At 43.6% G+C, this 22,662-nt stretch overlaps 1 protein-coding gene across 2 annotated transcripts in view; it reads right to left on the bottom strand.

The window, feature by feature from the left end:
• The window catches only part of DPP4 (dipeptidyl peptidase 4), a 78,269-nt gene extending 57,617 nt beyond the window's left edge, over window positions 1-20,652 (bottom strand). For both annotated transcript variants that reach the window (XR_012646378.1, XM_075000924.1), the window contains exons 1-8: window positions 20,518-20,652; window positions 20,220-20,304; window positions 9,623-9,721; window positions 8,932-9,026; window positions 8,740-8,814; window positions 5,866-5,918; window positions 5,687-5,759; window positions 3,172-3,292 (exon numbers count right to left, since the gene is read on the bottom strand). Coding sequence is in view for 1 of the 2 variants with exons in the window: in XM_075000924.1 (XP_074857025.1) it covers window positions 3,172-3,292; window positions 5,687-5,759; window positions 5,866-5,918; window positions 8,740-8,814; window positions 8,932-9,026; window positions 9,623-9,721; window positions 20,220-20,304; window positions 20,518-20,523 (607 nt within the window). In the remaining variant the exon portion in view is untranslated. The remainder of the gene's footprint in view (window positions 1-3,171; window positions 3,293-5,686; window positions 5,760-5,865; window positions 5,919-8,739; window positions 8,815-8,931; window positions 9,027-9,622; window positions 9,722-20,219; window positions 20,305-20,517) is intronic.
• Window positions 20,653-22,662: the final 2,010 nt, after the last annotated feature.

Raw genomic sequence — 22,662 nt, 5'->3', positions numbered from 1 at the left:
CTGGGATCTATAGCCAAGGGCATGAAAGGAAGCTGAAAGCCCATCAATGTTGGGCAGACCCCGAGCCTTAGGTCGTCACAGACCTAGGGAAGTATGTGGAAGAGAATCCAATAGCCCATGGTAAACGTGAGCACCCATTTGCCATCCAAGCTGAACACTGTTTCTTCTCTCCTACTCCCCTGAGTCCAGAGCCAGGGAAAATCTCAATATTAGAGCACAATGGTCAAAATCCTGACAGTAACTGTACAAGGAAGCTCTATGTGATAACTGTAGAAACACAGCTTCCCCAGGAGCTGCTTCTTCCCAACCCTAGGCCGGCCAGCTCCCTTCACAGAAAGCACTCTGCCTACATGAGCTGCATTCCCAGCCTAAACCCGCCCCCACAAGGAGGGTGCTTACCTTGCCCACAAGCAACAATGCCCCAGCTGGCTGGCCACATTCACAGCTGGGCTGCAAACACCTGCAGGCTGGAGGGGCTGAGCTCCCAGCCCGAACCCTCCCTCAGATTTTATTTCCCTAATCAAAAAGGGAGGGGGAACCCTCCTACCATCTCCTAGCACAGCTCCATTCCTGCCCACTTTGTTTCTGACTTTGCTCCCTGCTGACTAGCTGGAGCAGCTGTAACTTGAGGTGAGGCAAACACAAGGCACGGGGGGAGCTCTGGAGGTGCAGAAAGAATCTGCAGGGGGCTGAGCAAAATCCTGGACATGTTTAGAATTCTTAAAAACCAGGCTGGATAGATGGTTAATGGCTGAAAAAAATAACGCATGTCCAGGAAAAACTGGACTTAAAAGAACTCTAATTCCAGCATCCACAGCTGCAAGGGAATCAGTATCTGGAGCCACAAATGACTCCTCAAGACAGACACACATGACTCTGGAGCTGCAGGTTGCCGACCCCAGATACGTGTGTGTGTTCACATTTCTATAAAAACAGTAACATATTTCAACATTTTTAATGAGGTGCATGAGCCTGATACTCAGCAGTCAATCATGCTGCACTCTCATTAGGAAATTTCACACACCGCGGAGGGGGCCCACCCTCCACTTTGCACAACCCTGATCTATTCCACACTGCCATTAAAAACACATGCATATTAAAACAACATAAAACCTTTATCACTTAATGGCTACATCTACACTAGCCAAAAACTTTGAAATGGCCATGCAAATGGCCATTTCGAAGTTTACTAATGAAGCGCTGAAATACATATTCAGCGCCTCATTAGCATGCGGGCGGTCGCGGCACTTCGAAACTGATGTGGCTCGCCCCAATGGGGCTCCTTTTCGAAAGGACCCCGCCTACTTCGAAGTCCCCTTATTCCCATGAGCAGATGGGAATAAGGGGACTTTAAAGTAGCTGGGGTCCTTTCGAAAAGGAGCCCCATCTGGACGAGCCACGTGGCGGTGAGCCGCGTCAGTTTCGAAGTGCCGCGGCCGCCCACATGCTAATGAGGCGCTGAATATGTATTTCAGCGCTTCATTAGTAAACTTCGAAATGGCCATTCGCATGGCCATTTCGAAGTTTTTGGCTAGTGTAGACACTGCCTATGACATGTAAAGTCACTAAATAACTTGGTTTGAAGATTGAAAAAAGCTTACCTGGAAGTAATGTGCATCTAATGAAAATACCAGAGTGGAAATTAAACCAGACGTGGTACATGCTGCTCTTTTAACCAATGAGCTCAGAAAACAAAATATGAATTCTGAAGAGATTTGTGAGCATGGAACCCCCCAGTCCTCACTGGTGAGACTTTAATGCAAAGGTGAACAATAAAATGGTGGCAGTTTGCCAGGGTTAGTCCCGTTTGGGCTGATGGCACTATGTTTACTTGCACCTCTGCAGGTGTGCACCTTCGCAGTTCCCATTGGCCGCAGATCGCCATTCTTGGCTACTGGGAGATGTAGGAAGCAGTGTGGACAAGGATACAGCGACAAGTAAACATGCTTGTGATGACCCACTAGGCCCTGAGGAACTGGATCTGGCTTGCAGGCCAGTATTTGCCCACCCCTACTTTAATGGAATCACACAGGTTAGAATGCGGCCTAAATGAACGGACACCCACTGAATTTAATGGGCACAATTAAAACCAAGGACATGCGGCCTCTATAAATGTTAGACCATTAATGCAGTATTTCCCAAACCTTTGAAAGGTGAGTCCCACTTTAGGAAAATAAAACAAGCTATGCCCCTGTGTAACCTCATGTGGTAGGAAAGGCCTGCACACCTTAAAAAATGGTAATTCAATGCTCATCCTTTACACCCAGTTCACCTACGTCTTGCAAGACACTGGAACAAATCTTCAGACAACTTCCTCTCCTTTCCCACACTCGTTGATCAATGGGAAAATAGTTACTAATATTGACATTTTAGCATTCAGATAAGTCACTACTACTGACGGAAAGGGGAAGTTCACATTTTACAGCTATTCTTTCAGGCTTTTTACAAATTCAACAGTTGTCTGCATTGATTGCACTCCCATGTTGAGGACACCCTTCATAAGGACGACAGACACTTTAAAAACAAAAAGCAAAGAACAAAGAAAGCTGAGATGCTGGGAACAATTCAGAGGTCTAGCTCTATTCCTATGCCATACATGAGCTAGGAAAACAGCAAGCAAAAGTATTTTAGGAAATACTGCATTAATTACATTCCTATATTTTTAAAAGCAGGGTTTTCATTTACAACACCACCAACCTTTTAACAGGACATTTTTGTCCACAGTTGTCAAAGTGCTTAGACTCCATATTGCCAATGGAGAAATGGAAGCAGACAGCAGGGAAGTGACTTGACCAAGGTCACCCAACAAGCCAGTGGCAGAGCTGAGAACAGAACTCAAAGCTTTAGTCCCAATAGCTGTGCTCTACCCACTAGGAAACACGGCCTCCATGTTAGCCTGTTTCAAAAGATAATGCACTGGCACAGAAAGCAGGAGACCAGGGTTCTATACCTGTACTGCTGACAGGCCTTGTGACATTAACCCAGTAATTTCAATCTTTGTACCTCTGTTTTTCCATTTGCAAAAATGGAGTCACGATCATTTTCTTTTTAAAGCATTTTAATTTCTGTGGCTATATGTTCTACATAGTATAAGTTAGTAATACCATTTAAGATGCTCTCTGCATATTTAATTTTAAACAAATAAGTAAGGTAAAATATGTATGTAATTACCTTCATATACCCAGTCAGCTATTCCATTAAAAATTTTATTTTCTTGTCCATTTGTGGTGATTTGCACACTCGGCAGACCTGGTGATTCTTTTATGTAAATGTTATTATTCCAAACATACACCTGTGGGGGAAAAAAAGCCCTCAGCAACCTAATTATTACAACAGCTATTGTTAGAATGCAGTAGTAGAACAAGTCACATAGCCCCCTTCTATTCCCCTCAAAATGTCTTATATGTCGCTCTTTCAGAGGGCAGGGGCTGTCTCTGGCAGTTATGTTTCACTAAATATGATTTTAATACAAGAACTAGGGGACACCAAATGAAATTGATGGGTAGTGGGTTCAAAACTAATAAAAGGAAATTTTTCTTCACACAGCGCACAGTCAACCTGTGGAACTCCTTGCCCGAGGCGGCTGTGAAGGCCAGGACTCTATTAGGGTTTAAAAAAGAGCTTGATAAATTTTTGCAGGTCAGGTCCATAAATGGCTATTAGCCAGGGATAAAGTATGGTGCCCTAGCCTTCATAACAAGGGCAGGAGATGGATGGCAGGAGATAAATCACTTGTCTTCTGTTCTCCTTCTCTGGGGCGCCTGGCATTGGCCACCGTCGGCAGATGGGATGCTGGGCTTGATGGACCTTTGGTCTGACCCAGTATGGCCATTCTTATGTTCTTATGTTCTTAAGCACTTCACGAACAAAAACGTTATTTATTAGTATTAAATCGATTCATAACAAAAACATTGAGGTTGGGCATAATCTATCCTGAGGTTAAAAGCCATAGGGCATTGTTAATAATCAAGAGAGACATGCTCTGTAGCAATTTCCATCTGTTGATCTCCAAGTGCTTTTGCAAAGGAGGTTACTACAGATGAGGTGAAGTGACTTGATCTAGCTCAACCATCAGGCAGTGGGTTATGCAAGTGGCAGTCCCTATTCTATTCACTCAACTAAACTGCCTCCCCTATATTGTACTGATGTGTATTAAGTGTTTAAAACCTTATTATTAATATTTTCTCTAGATGCAGATTAAGTTTCTATAATTTAGTTCTTCTACTTCATTTTCACCTGTCTCAAAGTGGAAGCTGTTTGATAAATTATTGGCAAGTGTCTTAACTATCATAGGTGCTGACTTCCCCTCTAGCTGGGGAACGCTCAACCACTATCTCCACTCCAGACCTCACTCCCTCTCCACACCTTATGCTGAGCTCCAGCCCCCAACTTCCTTTTCTCAGGCCAGCCTCCCCCTCAAATCTCCACTCCACCTCTTTGCTGACTCTTTCTGTCCCCTGCCGCAAATGCACCCTGTCCTTGCTCCCAGAGGCTATGTCTACACTGCAGACTTCTGTCGAAAGACCTCCAGTCTTCCAAGAGAAGCGTGCTGCATTGGGAGCATTCTGCCGACATCCCTGTCTTCCTCGTTCCACTGGGAAGAAGGGGTGTCTTAGCAAAGGGGATTTTCCTGACATTTGGCCCTGCGTGGATGGACCAAATGACAGGAAAGCCTCTCCCAACACATCTGTTTCAAGAGATGAACAAATGCGGTGTTCAATTTTCTTATCTTTTGCCGACAGTTCTCAGCGATCTACAGACACAGCCAGAGAGTGCTGCACCCTGCAAAATAGCTGTTGACAGCAAGGGGCAGGGGGGAAGTTGATCAGTGGGGCACTAGGGAGAGGGGAAAGCCTGGCTGCCAGTGAGTGTTGAGCATCCCAGTAATTTATCTCGGTTAGTGGTTAAAGTTAAATATATTTTATATATTATATATATTATATATATATATATAAAATCAATATTTTCACCCCTACTTTCCTCCTTCTCCAACACCAAAGAAAAAACCCCCTGGGTAGCGGCCCTGTCAGCTTGTTTTCTGTGGGAAGAAGCTGTGTATGTATGGACAAACCCTGGATTGTCTGGATTCTAACAGGACAGAATTACTGAACAAGAACACAGATCCCCATCATAATTACTGATAGGCCTGAGAGACTTTTGGGAATCTGGCAGATTACATCTGTCCAACCATTCAGAATTATAGACTGCAACTCACCTAAATACATATTTTGCCTACTTATCCTCTCAATGACTCATGTCTTTTTCCTAGCGAATAAACTTATAGTTAGCGTACAACAGTACTGGCTACCGGTGTTGTCTTTGATGCAAGATCTAGGATGTAAATTAACTAGGATGAATGACTGTGTATCATCTGAATGTGTTGTCACATCTGGTGTGACTAACAATCCATCACATTGGCCAGTTTGTGTGGGTGACAAAATAGATAGGAGCGTCTATGAGACCTTTCTTGACTCCATTATCTAATTATTGTAATTCTTCAGGAGTCCGTACCTGTTACTGGGATGGTGAAATTAAATCATAAAACATAACACAAGTTTGGGATGTCTCCTCTGCTTTTGACAGTCTGCCTGTAATAGGCACCCATAGTCATCAGCCACTCCAGACAATGTGACAAATGGCATCATAAATGCAGTGCAGAAATATCATTTTACTTATATTTACTGACCAGTTTGTGACCAACAGGTGACCAGGATATGTACTGAGTATCATTAGGCAGTGGATTCTGAGTTACTAAGGAACTAGGGAAAAACAAAAACAAAAAGTGTAAAAAAGACAAATAACTGAAATGTCATTTCATTGCTAAGTGGATTTACAGTATATGAATTTTCCATAATTGCAACTGACCTGTTCTGTAAGTCATAGATGTGGTATGAAGCTGTGTATGAATGTCTCCAGAGCTGCAAGAGAACCGTTTTTATACTGAGAAGCTGTTTCACCATGATTGACTTTCAGGAATCCTGTGAATGCGTTAAGAGTTCCTGGCAATAATATCTGAAACCTCCTCAGACTCCCATTTGGAACGGGTGAACACAACCACCAGGCACTGGCAACTACCAATGGGCTAGACTGTTCTTACCCATGGAAGAAGCAGGTTCATTCTGAGCGTTCCTTGAACCATCCTCTCTGGTGGGAGCTGTCCCAATACCAAAGATCAGAGAGCTGCAGATTAGGCAAGGCACGCTTTCTTTCCTCACTAGGTCTGTAGCAAGACTGAACCAAGCAGAGACAAGCAGCCCAGCAGTTTCCCTGAGTCCCCTCCCACCGACTCTTGTCCTTCCATGCCATGCTGCTTCACTAGGCATTAAGCACTGTTGTGGTCTGTCTGCTTCCCAGGAATGACTCCCATTTCCAAGGTGTATTCTTTCCCACCTAGCTATTGGCATGACTATCCATCCCTCTTGCTAGCTTGTTGCACTCTGTGGGGGGATCTAGCTTCACAGTTTCAATAGCGGTGTCTGTGTAGGAGGAGGGAACAGGATGGTATAGAGGCTCAAGGGATCCTATGTGGAATCCCCATTTTCTCATTCTATTCTCTCACCCTACGTAGGGCTCCCATCTGGCAGGATATCAAACTAGATGGCAGATAGATCTGATCCAGCATGGCAGTTCTCATGCACCGTTCATCACCGTTATTAAATCATGCATTTACTGCTGTTATTTTCCCAGTTAGATACAAGAATACAGTAGCTACTAACAAAACCAACATGCTCTGATGATGTTTACAACAACACGCCTCCTGTACTCTTTACAGTGCTAACAAAATTATTAGGTCATGAGTTTACTCAGGAAAGCTCATGACGTAATAGTTAATCTTTAAGGTGCTGCTTGTTATTTGTGAAGCTACAGACTAACATGGCTGCCACTGAGTCTATCATAGCAAACTCTTGGATAATGGATCTCTGTAATCCATTTGAGGTGATTAAATTCTACAGCCAGGCACCATAAACATGTTAATTAACTCAAAAGAGAAATGATCAGATTAAACTAACAGAGCTATAATCAAATGAATGCTGAGCAGATATGACTGAAACATAGTAGAGAGGAGTATGGAACAAAAACCCGGTATCCAAAGATCATTGAGGTTTCGGGTGGGTTACCACCTTAATTCTGGAATTTTCTAACTTCTGAGGGCTTGATTCTGAAACTTTAATAATGTTCTTTTAGCAGCTTATTTGTAATATACACTTTAAAAAATAAAAGCAAACTGAAGCAATGGAAATTCCATTATGTGGCATCATACTGACATCCATGAGCAGAGAGGTACTCTTTAGATCACCACACAGACTTCAGTCACTAAAGCCAACAGAGACACGGATAGTACCAGTGTGTTATCTTCCTTAACCTGGTCCAGCACTAGAGGGGGATGAGATACTTTCTCAGTGAGTTTCATAGATATCTACTTGCAACAGAGGAATGGTTACACTCAGGACGTCTGGGATACATTCCAGACTCTGGAGAAACATGCGCTCTAAAGGAAACAGACACTGCTGCCCATTTGCCCCAGATCTGACCATCTTCTGTACCCTTCCATCCATCTTGCCCCTGTCCTGACTCTTCCTCCCGTCTCCTCGTGCCAGCCCCGTTCTACCCAGTTCCAGTCTCCACTCCTCAGGCTACACATTTTAGTCCCAGTCAACTCACTCAGCTAGTTTTAGACTCCCCATCTGGGCTCACTGAGTTTCATTCTCTTCTCCCTCCTTCCCCCACACACCCACTCCCTGCCCTGACACCTAGACAGTTCCTTACCCTGCATATCCCCCACTTCCCCATCTCCTTGCCCAAGAAGTCCCAGTGAGTCAAGACTCTTTGCTCCAATCTGCTTTCTCCCCACTCTAGCCCAGCTCTCATCCTGCCTGCATTCAAGTCAGGCAGCTTCCTCCTCTAATACGCCTAGGGATAAGCAAGGGGAGTCACTGAAGGCACGGACAGACAGGCAGGCTCCTTGATCTTATCTCTACAGCCTGCCCCCAGCCCAGCCTGGAGCACTCATTAAAGAAAATGTCCAGCTTTGCCCCTGCGCTGGAGGATGCACATTCAGTTACTCTGTAGAGAAGACACATGTGCTGTCTGGTCAGCTCTAAGAGCCTCAAGCATTCTCCGTGAAAGGACATAATCTTCAGAGATTCCAGCCACTAAAATCTAAGCGGTTTCTTAAGCTCATGCAAATTGCAATTTTTCAGATGCTTATAACTTGGCCAAAGGTAGATTCAATTTCACAACAAGAGACAAAAAGGTACATACCTGATCCAAAGGCACCACTATACCAAATCCTTTCTCCAAAGCACAGGGGCACTAGCATTTCTCAGAAGAAAAAGGTCACCAGAATTTTTTTTTTTTTTTTAAAAAAACAGAACATTGGCAAAACAAAATACTTCTCTGACCTTAGTCTCAGAAATGGGAGCACAATTTGTCAGACATTTTTCAGAATTGAGTCTGAAGCAGATAATTGGCATGGAAAACTTCTGCTAAAACCATAAAGTCTGGCAAAGTTATCAGCAACTGAAAATTGTATCTTATAGTGGGAAGTATAGGACAACTTTACTAGGTACTGCTACCAGTCCTACCTATCATATCCATCTGCAGCAACCAAAAGATTAAAAATTAATTCAAATTTTGGGAAGTGAGAGTTCCACCCCTCCCTCGCCTGTTTCCCCCCTGCCCCCCAATGATTCTATAAACACACACGAGGCACAAATATAAAGAAAAGCATGCTAGTACCTTTAAATAGTTGTACTGCAGAAGAGCAAAGTTTTGGTCAGGAGACAGTGTAGCTGAGGTGGCTCCATATGTGGCCTATCAACAAAATGAAAGTGGAGGAAAAAAAAGTCACACGCTGATTACATAGAGCAACATGCAGCAACACTTCCCCCAAAATCTGAGCTGTAAAGTATGCACAGCAAGTAAACATACCAATGTGGTATTTTTCAGAACTTCTGAGGGTGTTTCATCTTCAGCATTTATGCGCACAATGTCATTGTCAGCAGTTCTGTACAGGTATTGATTTCCTAATGGAACAAGAAAAATGTCATTGAGCAACAATAAATTAAAATGTTTCTGAATATTTATTTTCTCTCTGATACCATAAAGTAGGGGGACTATATAAAACAGAACAATTCAAATTCTGGGCCTTTATATGGTGGGAAGAGAGACAAGTCACAGGAGCCAAAAAGAATTGTAGTCCCCATGTTCAGAGGAGGAGGAGGTCTGCTCTCCCCTTACTCTCCTAAGGGAATGCAGCACACCAGAAAGGAAAGGAGCCTTGCTCTATCTCCTGTTCCCCAAACTGACCCAGCGAGAACGAGGGATGCACAGAGAGGACTGTGTTGCTCCCGATAGAAGGTACAGCAGCAGATCTGCTCTTCCACCATCCAGGAGGAGATGTTGCATCATCAACACAGGGATGTGCCTGAAGGATGCAGTTAAGTCCTATAATTGTCAATTACTTTAATTCTGATTTTAGTAGCATTGACATCATTCTACAGCATTCAGACTTCTCTTCCACAGAGCAGCTATGTCAGAGCAATTAGATAAGTACAGCCCACTCCTAACATGAGTATCAGAGACGGCACAGATAATATTCTATCAACGCAAACTGACTTACCTGAAATCCATTCCAAATTATATGTTTTGTATTTAATGTCGCCATCTAAATAATCCTGTAAAGTAAATGTTCTACGTGAGTCAGATGAGGTACCTGAAGCTGGAAGAAAGAAACAGGAAGATGTGAATACTGCTGTGATCTCCCCAAACAAAGCTAAAAACAGGTGTGTCTTTGCTACAGGTTTACTAACACGGGAACTATCTTTGTGTAAAAATCCTAGTGGAAACAAGTCACTATAGTTTTACTGCGAAGTAACACTATCAGAAGGGGCCCATCATGCTCACCTTATCAAGCTACCTTGTGGTAAGAGTGCCAGATGCTTTGTCTGCACAAGGATTTTACAGTGACATAACAATATACAATAGTGATCTCTGTGTGAAAGTACACACCTCTGACAGAGAAGACACTCTGCTCTGCCTAACTTGGAAAAAGCGAAGCAAATTATTGAAGAGAGAAAGAGGCGGTCTTTGTTCTGCTCTCCTCTCTGTGTCTATTCTTGGGATTCATCATTACTTGTTTGCTTTGGATGCCTATTATGGGTTTGATCCTGCACAGCACAGGTGCACAAGCACAAAGTAAAAAGTGATGGGTATAATCAGGAAGCAAAATTAATGGAATTCTGCATCAATATGTGTGTGGGTTATACAGATACCATTGCATTCTTGTTAATTAGAAAGAGTAAAAGCCAGGACAGCAACACCTAATTCTGTACCATATTTGCACCCTGAGCATCACACTTAAACCCATGTCTCTTGAGATTCATCCACACTTAAACCCCCTGTTTTTATTCTCTGTACTAGTTAGGGTAAGGCTTAAGACCTATTACCACAGACTATGTCTACAGTGGAGGTAGGGATATAACTTCTGGCTCAGACATACCCACACTAACCCTGACGGAGCCAGTGCATGAAAAATGGAAGCGTAGCCAAAGCGGTGCAAGTGGCAGTATATACATACAAAGTTACATAGCTAGTGTTTCAGATAGGACCTTGTTAAGAGATATTAGGCCCTCCCACTTCTCACACTGCTATTTTTAGCTATAATGCTATTTTTAGTGTGCTAGCTGGATGAAGTTTTACCTCCAGCTCCAGGCTGCACATGTCCTCAATGCTGAGGACTACAACTGGTGCTTAACCTTACTGCTGTTGGTGTTCAGCGTTCACTTTGCTGTTTGTGTCTTCTACTTCTCACCAAGAAACAATTTCCCAGCCTCTAGAGCTGGAAGGAACCTCAAGAGGTCATAGAGTCCAGTCCCCTGCCCTCAAGCACCATCTATGTATTTCTCCAAGTCAAAATATTCCCACGTGATAAGAAGAACAGGATCGCTGAATCTGAACACCAGCCTTTTCATTTGTTCATAGCATTTACAGCACTTCCTGTCCCCACTACCTCAGGAAGAAAAGAACTGAGACTGTATCTACATGGCGCTTCAGTGTAGACAATGTGAGTGTGAACCAGAGTTCATAACATGCTAACGAACAATATGATCTTAATTCATACTGTCAGCACCCATACTGGGGAGTTCCAGTGCAGCTTACTAGTGCATACTGCATTTACAGCCCCATAGTCCAAACTGGGAGGGCCATACAGACAAGCCCTAAGTCTGGAATTCAAGCCCAGTCCTCCTACATACTCAGTAGTGAACAACCGTGTCTCAGAGGCACTAAACTGCTCCCAGAAGTATTTTAGCTCATATATATCTTAATATTGGAACTTCAGTATATCCCATAACAGATTAAAATTACTGAATTAAGACCTACCCTGTTCTGCGAACCCTGCCCCATGCCCCCTCCCCACCCTGTCCCCCACAAGTTTTTTCATTAGATTTATTGGGTCTAGCCTCATGGGATTTAGATCATCACCTCCTCACTCAGCTTGCATGGGAGGATGCAGAGTTGTTCAACTCGGAAAATTACTTTACTGTAAAGTAGTTTCTGCATTCAATATAAAAATCACACAGCAAATACTCTTAATGTTCATATATCCTTGTAGAGTGTATAATTTACTTTTGGTTAAATCGTTAAACTCATCTCTCATAAAAGGCTCAGATGAAACACACAGAAGTTCTGCACGGATGATTTATTGTTCCTGTTTTTAAAAAGTGGTTAAGTCATAAAACTCTGATCAGATTACAGTGGAAAATCTTTCTTATTAATATTTACACTCTTCTGTAAAGGCTAGACTGTATAGCTCATACAATGCTCCGATCACAGTGTCCAAGTACCCTAACAGTGGCAACCATTGCAGAAATAGGCTGCAATATCAAAACCGAATAGCAAAGTACATTCTTAGAGGACAGTGAGTTTGTTATTGACCTTGGCTGGACAAGTATTTTGCCTTTTGTATACAGCACTCTTTCTTTCCTTCTTTCTTTTCAACCCAATATTTACTATGGGTTCCACAGCTCAAGCTACTAATTTTTGCAAACTCTCACAGGTGACTTGAAAGGAAAAGCAATAATTGGTTTGTGACTTTCCTTGCTTCTTTATGATTTATAAAGGAGGGATAAAACTCTGAGACTATGTCCACATGCGAAGCCTCTGTTGGTAGGCGGCACTGTCAAGGGATTTCCTGGCAAAACTTCTGTTGACACATTGTGTCTACACATAAAAGCAGACCAAAAGAGCAATCCCACTCTGTTGACAGAGAAGCCAGACTGCCCAGCCCTCTCTAGACAGAACAGGTGACCAGAAGTTCTGCAGACAGGACTGCTCAGTGAACCAGAAACCCTGGCTGTCGACAAAAGAGCCCCGGCATGTCTACACAGCTGTTTTGTTGACAGAACACTGTCTAGAAAGGTGTTATACCTGAACAGTAAGAGGTAGAACGCTGCTGACAGATATGCTAGGTTTTGTTGACAAAGTGCATTTTGCATACAGACACTGCAATTTTCCTGACAAAAGCCCAGTTTTGCCAGGAAAAGCCTCTCATGTAGGTGTAGCTTAGAAGTCATACTTATCTCAGCTGTTTTTCCTGAAAAGCTTTACAGATGACTGGAGATTTAAGGGTTGAAACCCCATTAGCTGAGAAAGGAAGTGATTAATTAAGGAAAAACACCCCCACCATATTGTCAACAATCAGTTTAAACCAAAAATCCAAAGCTGCTTGGGAGAAAGTCTTTGGAAAAAAAGACTCCAAATTTTTTAAATGAAGGCAAACAAAACTCCCACCATTAACTCTGAGACTGCCTTCTCCTCCAGCAAAAACAGAGAAGACTACATTTGTCATTGATATTTTCAAAGGGAAAAATATATCTGGCCAGTCTTTACACAAAATCAAGATACAAAAAGAAGTACACACTGCCTTTAAAACAAAACAAAACAAAAAAAAAGCCTATGTAGGTCATTTTTGGTACATGCATGAAAGCAAAATATGGAAGATGAGTGGATGATTTAATGACTATGAGGATTTCAAGTTTAACCTACGGTACAAGCTTTACTATCCAGCATCCCTGGGGAGCAGTGGTTGCCAGGTAATCAAATGTGCTGGTTACCTGAGCTGGGGCCACAGGCTCCATGGCCACTGGCCCTGGCTGATGCCAGTTAGTATAGCCATTAGCCAAGTGCTGGAATAACACACCTTTTACTGTATTTGATTATTTTCAAATGAGCATATGCTTTATTATAAGCAAAGCCAAAGGAGAACACTGCAACAAATAATGTACTCTGTGAATTCAGGTTGGTATTTTCAGTTATGCCAAAGAGAACTGTATTACCCAAGACTAGATGATCACAACGGGCCTTTGCCTTTGAAATTTATGATTTAAATGTTCAACCCCCAGTGAAGTTCAGTTCTGAAGTTCAGAAAAATCCAGTCCTAGTCTTTCTGTTTATGGAGAATCTGTGAACAGATCGCAATTTGCTTAGATTACGTTATTCCTGATTAATGTAATAAATCTATTATTTTATATTTATTTTATATAAATTATTTCTGATTAATGTAATTATCCCTTTGAAAATTATTTGATTTTACAGAATTGGTTGGGAACAGTGAACTGAATGTGATATTCAGGTGCTGTTAGTCGTAAATGGTCACGTGTTACTCTCTCCTTCCCCTGACTTAAGGTGTTTAATTCTTAAAACAGCAAGGTTAGAGGTGGCAACTAGTTTAGCTTCTCTTGAAAAGGGGAGCAACATAAAGGACAGGTTGAAAGTTTTTTTTCAAAATGTTACATTTTCCTTTCTGTGACACTGGTCTTGGCTGAAGCATTACTACTAAAAATAACAAAGGCCTCCTTTAAAATTTGTTGGTTAGACCAAATTTATATTTAATTTTTATCACTACCCATTTAAAATAGTAACTGTGTGCGCACTCCACAGAGGCTGTGTCTAGACTGTGCACCCCACAATGTGTACCTTTTGCCGACAGTTCTGTCAGGAGAGGCTTTTCCAACATTTGACCCATCCACATGGGACTAAAAGTCAGAAAACCCCTCTGTGTCAAGTCAACCCTTCTTTCATGTAGAACAAGGTGTGCAGGAATGTCAACAGAATGCTCCCTATAAGCAGATCTCTTCTGAGAGTTCTGCAGCCAGGATGCGCACTCTGTCGACAAAACTCCTGTCAACAGAAACTGCAGTCTAGATGTAGCCAGCACGTAAACTGTGTAATGGAATATTTTTATCACTCATTTGATTGCTCCTGTTCTAGACCTCTGACAAGCAGTTTAGAAAACTACCTCCTTTCTCTATCAAACATGAAAAAAAACCAGACAAAATGCTTTTACTGATCATTAGCATAAAATAGCAGCAAGAGACGGAATGATTTGTACCAGACACATTTAAGTGCTAGACACTCACAAGAGAGAAGTCTTAACATGAATGCCATCACAGCTCTATTTTCAAAACCCGGCATATTTTCCATATATAATAGTTAAGTGCCTAAAATCTTCCTTTCACAAGTGTACGCAAGTTCACTAAAATGCTCATGGTAAGTGAGTGTAAAAAAATGGAGCAAACTTGGCCAAAGTCAACTCGTTCTTAAAATTTTTTAAAAATATAAAAACAGAGAGAGAGATCTGGTTTATTAATCCAATTCACCTATGACAAACTGGAAGTGTTTTATACTTAATGAGAGGAAAAATACATACCATAAACAACTTTATGAATGTTCTAGGAAACTAACTTACTTACTTTTTAAAATAACTCACTGAAGACATGCTACATTGTCTTTCCAGGTACTAAAGTTATGCAGGTCAGTAATTTCCTGAGTTATCCTTACTGCTCCTTACATAGATAGGACTATATTTGCAACTTTTCCAGATTTCTGGGAAACCTCCAGTGATCCAGAGTTCTCAAAGATAAGCACTTACAGCTCAGTCTCTTCAGCCAGGTCCTTAAGTATTCTAGGATGTTATTTATCAGGTCCCACCAACTTCAATTCATCCCGGCTGGCTAAGGCCACATCTACACCAGGAGTTCCCAACCTTTTCAGTAACATGGCACACTTCAATTCCATGGCACTCCCACTTTTTGCAACTGAATCAATTGCTCATAAATGTCACATTTACTTACACTTACCGGCTGGGTCTACAAGTGCCGCTTCCTTTCGAAAGGGGCATGTTAATGAGTGGGTTCGAAAAATGCTAATGAGGCACTGCAATGAATATGCAGCACCACATTAGCATAATGGCAGCTGCAGCGATTCAAAAGTGCAGCTTTTCTAATCGTGTGCTGCCCATGTAGACAGGACCTTCTGAAAGGACCCCCCCAGTTTTTGAAAGCACTTCTTCCAATCACAGATAGGAAGAAGGGCTTTCAAAAATTGGGTGGGTCCTTTCGGAAGGTCCCGTATCCACGGGCAGTGCGCGATTAGAAAAGCTGCACTTTCGAATCGCCGCAGCTGCCATTATGCTAATGAGGTGCTGCATAGTCACTGCAGCGCATCATTAGCATCTTTCAAACTTGCTCATTAACATGCCCCATGCAGAAGAAAGGGGCAGTGTAGACCCAGCCACTATGGTTACAATCTTACTAGAAAGGTTTGCAACATAGTGCATACAACAAGCGAAACAAGGATCAAATAGGATGTTGAGTACTGTAATTCAGTAACCGCTGAAATGTTCAATTACTCATGGGGTGGATGGAAGGCAGGTTCAGAGAGCAGGCTCCCCTTCATGCCAGCTCATTAGCAGTGCCAGGATGCAGCATTTAAACTGCATCTCAGCATAAACAGGATCCACTCATCCCTTCCTGCTCCCTTGCCACTGCAGGGAGAGGGAATGCACTCCCCGCCAGCCTGTTCAGGCTGGGAAGCAGCATTTCAGCTGCCTCCCAGCGTGAAAGGGCTCCTGCAGGGTCGGCATTTCCCCTCACAGCAGTTCAGCAAAGAACTACATCGAGGGGAAACTGATGACATTTCATGGCACACATGGACAGTTCTCATGGCACACCAGTGGGCTGCACCACACTGGCTGAAAAACCACTGGTCCACACTATGCCTGCAGAAGCTGCTTTAATTAAACCACTGTTGCATATCCTTTGCAAAGTTAGCAAAGAGCATCCACACTAGCAGCTCTTGTACCAAAGCAAGGCAGTGCATTGCTGGCAACTATCTCACTGGGCAACTGACCATAGGATGCTTGGGGAAGGGACTGCAGTACCTCAGTGGGCTGGTAAAGTGTCACGATTCAGGTTTCTCAGTCCATCATTCAAGGGGGACTGAACTAGATTGCCGCCAACTGTAAGGGGGCTGAGGGGTTAAGCGTGAGTGTGTTGGAAGTAGGGATGTAATAGAGTACCTGGTTACATGACTAACCAATAAGCATTTGGGATCTGTCCCACAAAAGCTCATCACTGAATAAATCATTTTGTTAGTCTGTAAAGTGCTACATTTCTGCTGCTTTATTTCATTTGCTTATTGATTGGTGCTACTGGTTACCGGCAGCCCCATCCCATACCCCAGGGACTTGCTGGCTCAGCCTCTGTCCGTGCTTGCAATGGGATCAGGCAGTTTCCTCCAAATACTGCTCTGCATCTAAAGGCTGAGCCAGCACACAGGCTAACTCCACTCAATTCAGCTTTAAAATTTAAATGCAGAAGAGCAGGAGAGCAGGGAAGGTCCCAGCCCACAGTGGGGACAGAAGCTGAGCCAGCCTGCATGCCTGCTCAGCCTTTTAAATGCAGAGCAGCAGGGTGGAAGGGGGTTGGTTAACCCAGTAACCAACAGAAATTTTGTCAAGTATCAGAGGGGTAGCCGTGTTAGTCTGGATCTGTAACAGCAACGAAGGGTCCTGTGGCACCTTATAGACTAACAGAAAAGTTTTGAGCATGAGCTTTCATGAGCACAGACTCACTTCATCAGATGCATCTGATGAAGTGAGTCTGTGCTCATGAAAGCTCATGCTCAAAACTTTTCTGTTAGTCTATAAGGTGCCACAGGACCCTTTGTTGCTGCAATAGAAATTTTGGCTGTTACTCTTACCAGATCACTCGGTCTTTAACATGCCTGTTTGGGAGAGTGAGTGAGTCAGCAAGCTAAGTTCAGAAAGCAGCTGGAACCAATCAATCCTGAGGTGGGAAGGGGCAGGATGATTTCCCTTTCCTGACCCCGACCCCGACCCCTCCCTCACACACACACACACGTCCCTGCCTCACAGAGAACAGAAGCAGGAGGGAAGGCTACAGGGAAAGAAGGAGCAGAGGACAGACCACCAGGGCGCAGGGCCCCAATAAAAAAGAAGAAACAAGGTGACACTTCCAGCAGTGGTGGTCATCACCCCCTCTACACAGCAGTCTTAAGGCCCCAGAGTTGGCTGGGGTCTCTGGACACAGACCCCATAGGCTCATGCATTAGTCCAAGAGGTCAGCACCGCCCAGCACAGGGGCCTTGAGTGGCATGAGAACTGATTTTCATTGACATGCAAGGCAGGAACTCAGCCCCACCCCTCTTCCCCCAAGCACCTGGGAATTTGCTCAAAGCCTGTGAATTAACAAAAGACCAGCTAATGCTACCGACCACCACCAGAGCTTTACCATTCATTTATTTATGCATGAAGGTGTTATAAGTAGGGTTATTAATGACTTTAAATTCCTTTTGGGAATAAGGGAATTTCAAAGTCAGAGTTTCCTTTCAAAGTGCCAGCATCTACATGGCACTTTCACTTTAAAAATGACTCCACTTTGAAGGCCACATCTCTTGGGAATATGCAAATAAGCTGCAAGATATTTAAATCCCTGCCTTATATGCAATTTTGATCCCATGTATTTACATATCACCTCCTGTGTATACACAGCCAAAGCGTTGTGTGGTTCTGCACTTATTTTAGCATGAGTTTGGCCTTCAAAATGAGTTATGTTATTGCTGCAAATAGGCAGTGCCTAATTTATAATGAAAGAGGTGCCACAAATCAAGCATTTTTTTTTAAACTTTCATAACTGATGTAGCAAGCCCAGAGGTGCCAGGGCCCAGCTGTAGCAAATTAAATATGAAAATTGAGATAAATTTCACACACTATTAAATTACAGCACTTCTCAGTTAAAAAGTGGCACCAGTTTAATACCACATATCAACTATATTTAGATTAGAAATAGGACAGTACTGTATTGTGTTAATTTACCAGGGAAATTTTAGGTACATTAAATTTGAATTATACTCTTGGTATGTGGACAGGATAATAAATTTCACTACTTTACATAAAAAATGCCTAACATGGTTTAAATAGGAAAAATTACTCATTGAAGCCATTTTATAGACTACTATTGAACTCAATAGTGTTTTCAATTAAAATTTGGATTTGAATGCATATGAATATTGGCACACATCTGATTACACTTTATCTAAGTAACACAATTTATTTTACTGCCTTATTTTAATAGAAACCGCGCATTCTTGACACCATTTTGAACCAACAAAAAGAACTGGCTATAATAGAATGTTGTCAATGAAAGCTGGTATTAATAAAATCATTACAGTTCAGCATCCCTCTCACTCTGAAAAAGAAAATACCCTTTTTATTTTTAAATTAGCCTCTACAAATGCTAAACCTGAGTCAACTGGTAGCTAGTGACAGCACATGTTGCGGGAATGCACAGGTACCTCAGGGACTATCCCAAAACTACGTTTGTCACATAATCACTTCCCTTTCATTTCCCAACATTCTTTCCTACTGCTTACTCAAAGCACATCAAGCTATCTGCCAGAAACCTGCTATCTACACTTTCCTGCCAACCCATAAAATCACTTCCTATGTAGCATCTCTTTTCCTCCTAATAACTGCTTGATAGAGTTGTCCCAATTTTCACGTTGTCTATCCAAAATAAGCAGATTTTCAATTGGGTGGGAAAGAAAAGAGGAACATATAATGACAAGACAAAAAAAACAAAACCACCCCCAAAACCAGGATTGTACTGAAGGAAATCATGGGGGGTTGTAGAGGGAGAAAGGGAGAACACTTTCAAGAGCTGAAATAAGACCCTAATTTCTATGAATAGTGATTAATTAAAGAATGACTGATATAAACTGTAACACTATGTTTATCTCCATTTTTGCTCCTATTCACTGCTGCTTCTTTAGTTTAAACTGTGGAAAATCCAAACCTTCCTAGTATAGCTAGGTAGTGGCTAGACTAGTTACTTTAAGAACACAAAAACTAGAATTTTGTCAGGCCAGTACATCTATAACCCTTTTTTGATATTTACATTACAAGAGAGACTTATACAAAGTCTTCTTTACATTAAGAAAACTTTTACTCCGGTTTGTTATAAGTCTGTAATGTTGAATTCTACACACTTATAATTAGTATTCATGAGAAAGTTAAAGTTAAAGCATAATTGCACACGATCAAGTGGCAGCACTTCACTCACTAAACATGGATTTAATATTGTTTTAGATTAACATCTAGGACTAGAGGCACATTGGAAAACATGAACTGACCAAAATCCAAAAGTCCATCTCTGATATCTCTCTGTTCCTTGATCTCTATGGCAGTGCTTTATGTGTATCATACATTTATGCAAACTTGTTGGTTTCCGTAACACTTAAAAAAAAAATTCTCATATCCTTCAACTTACCACACAAGATCAACAGACTAGAATGGTATTGTTAGAGCAACAATATTGTCTTGCTTTGTCAGATGCGTGCTTATGCTCCAAAATGTTAGTCTATGCTGAGCCACAGGACTTCTTATTGGTTTTGAAGAAACAGACTAACTCTGTTTTGATAGTATATAAACTAGCACGGCTCCCTCCCTGTTACTAGACTAACTCGACTACCTCTCTGTTAATATTCAGTCTGCAAGACAAACAAGATGCTGCAAAGAGGCACATGTTGATTATACTTTTGGGAACTGAGATAGCTTTCTGATTTCTATTTTCAGGACTTCTCACTCCCAGAATCCAGGGCCAACTTCAAAAATGAATTAAACTCTGGCACCCATTAGCATCACGTGGTCTCCAACCTAAGACTTCGGGGAGTCCTTTGCTGGGATCACTTTCCAGCACTCCGGTAACATTACAGCCCACTGGGGATTCCCTACAGAAAACAGAGTCTAGCAGTTCCAGGCAAATAACTCATGGGAATACCAGTGTTCTCCAGGGACCAGCCTAATTCCCTCACTCGGCTTACCGCAGGCTCGTTGACGATCAGGCTTTTAAACTTACTTTTCGCCAGTAAGGCGGCAGGCACCGCTATCGCCGTCACGATCACTGCCACCGCCAGCAGCCCCAAGAGCCACTTCACTGCTGTCTGGAAGACACCCAAAAGACCACGCCAGGTTAGACGGGCCCCGCGTGGGGCGGTCAGTCCGGGGCAGGGCTGCTGGGCGCCCTAGCCAGTGCCTCCGTCCTACGCGCCGCAGCGTGGCTTCCCCGGACCCCCCTCCCCCCCAGAGCCCGGGCCGGGCCAGGCCCGTCCAGGCGCCACTGGCTCAGCCCGGGGGGCAGCCCCGCAGCCACCGACCTTCATGCCTGGGGGCTGCCGGCAGCGCGCCCTCCCCGAGCGGCAGCAGAGCGCAGCTCGTCGTCTCTCGCCACGCGGCGGACTCCCCCCCAGGCGCTAGTTAACCATTAGCGCGGCGCGCGGGCGGCGTCCCGGACTGCGAGCCCCAGGGCAATGCCAGGCGTGGGGAGCGGCAGGGGGCTGCACTAAGTGCCCGCGGGGCGGGGCGGGGCGGGGCGGCCGCTGGAGGAGGAGGCGGGGCTGTGCCGGGGAAGGGGCGGGGCGACTGCCTCGTGGGCTGCGCGACTTGTTTCCCCTCGTAGGAGGAGTCGTCCACGTGGCCGCTGGGGCTGTGGCGCCCGGCTTCCCCCACGGGTATGAGCGGGGGCAAAAGCAGCCCCGCCCCGACCCCGTGGGAGGGTCTCGACCACTGCCCACGAAGGGGCCCGGCACTGGCCTCGCGCTTCAAAGGGCCCTTCCTGAGTGCAGGCAGCAAAAGGGGGGGAACTGCCGAGACTGCCAGATCCAGTGGGCTGTGGACAGAGCAGGTTAAATATGGGAGCGGGAGGGGGAGAAGCGTGGTTCTTTCACCAACACTTTGGTGGAAAACCCTAAATATATGTTTTGTTTCATACATTTCCAGTGCATGTGAATGTTCCACAGAGAACCCTTCCGCCAACCCTTAAGAGACTGCCCAGAGGTGATGGGTGAGGAGGGACCTACTTGGCCCCTGGCCACATGCAGCTGCAGCCCAGGGATGAGCTCTGACATCCCCGCTGAGAAGCCTACTAACTCCTGTACTATTCTAGTCACTTACACACCTCCATCTGCCCAACAGAGCACATTACATGGCCTGTTGTCTACAACCAGGCCCTAAAATACAACCCTATTTTCTTTAATCCCTCAGATGGAGAAAAACATCTGCAGGATCTCTTTCCAGCATTTTTAAAATTAAAATGCTCACCTGGAGAAATGAGGAAATGGATTGACCCAGAAGTCACCTACTACAGGACAGACAGGCACAATGAAAAAAGTTCAAGAATGCCACTGGCCATTATCTACAGCCTCCAGCTAAAACCTCTCCAAAACATCATCAAGGATCTACAACCTATCCTGGACAATGATCCCTTGGTCTCACAGACCCTTGGAAGCAGACCAGTCCTTGCTTACAGCCAATGCCCCAACCTGAAGCAAATAACATCAACTATAAACCCTACAATAAAAACACTAACCCAGGAACTAGTCCCTGCTACTAACCCTGTAGCCAGCTCTATCCACATATCTATCATAGCACCTAACCACTTCAGTCATACCATCAAGGGCTCATTTACCTGCACAGCTACTAATGAGATATATGTCATAGAAAGGCCCCCTATGCCACATGCATTGGACAAATGGCACTATCTCTATACAAAAGAATAAATGGACACAAATCAACATCAGGAACATTAACACACAAAAATGAGTAGGAGAGCACTTTAACCTTTAACTGGACACAGCTGAAGGCTGGAAAGTTGTTATTATAAGGCCAAAAAAAAAAACCCTAAAAAAATCCCCTTGACAACAGAGTGCAATGTGCATCTGCTGAGCTGGAATTTATACACAAATTTGATCGTGTCAGAATGGGTCTTAACAGAGATGGGATATGGCTCTCATTCCTGTATGGTAAGTCTCTCAATTAGGTATTCCCTCCTTATCACTGTTGGAAATGGAGATATACCTATTTCATAGTGCTGGAAGGGATCTTGAGAGACCATCAAGTCCAGTGTCCTGCCCTCACAGCAGGACCTGTCACCATTCCTGGCAGATATTTTTTTTTAAATCTGTTGGCGCCAGATCCCTAAATGGCTCCCTCAAGGATTGAGCTCACAACTCACAGTTTAGCAGTCCAATGTTCTAACCACTTAACTTTATTCCCACAAAACTAGATCAGAGTAAGAGAATGTCAAAGTGGGGTGCTTATTTTGAAACTGCCACCATCTACACTGTTGATCTGCAATTCACAGTCCGCACTTAGAAATTTGTGCAGCTGCCATTATGCTAATGAGACATTGAATATGCACATTAGTGCCACATTAGCCTGCTTCGAATTGCCTCATTACCATGGCACCTTTGACGGGAGAGTGATCATGTAGAAGCAGCCTTAGAGTAAGTTACAGAACTTAA

Source organism: Carettochelys insculpta, chromosome 8, assembly GCF_033958435.1.
Source record: "Carettochelys insculpta isolate YL-2023 chromosome 8, ASM3395843v1, whole genome shotgun sequence".
Taxonomy (NCBI): Eukaryota; Metazoa; Chordata; order Testudines; family Carettochelyidae; genus Carettochelys; species Carettochelys insculpta.
Note: the sequence above shows the minus strand (reverse complement) of the source record. Positions and strands in the feature narration are given on the sequence as shown.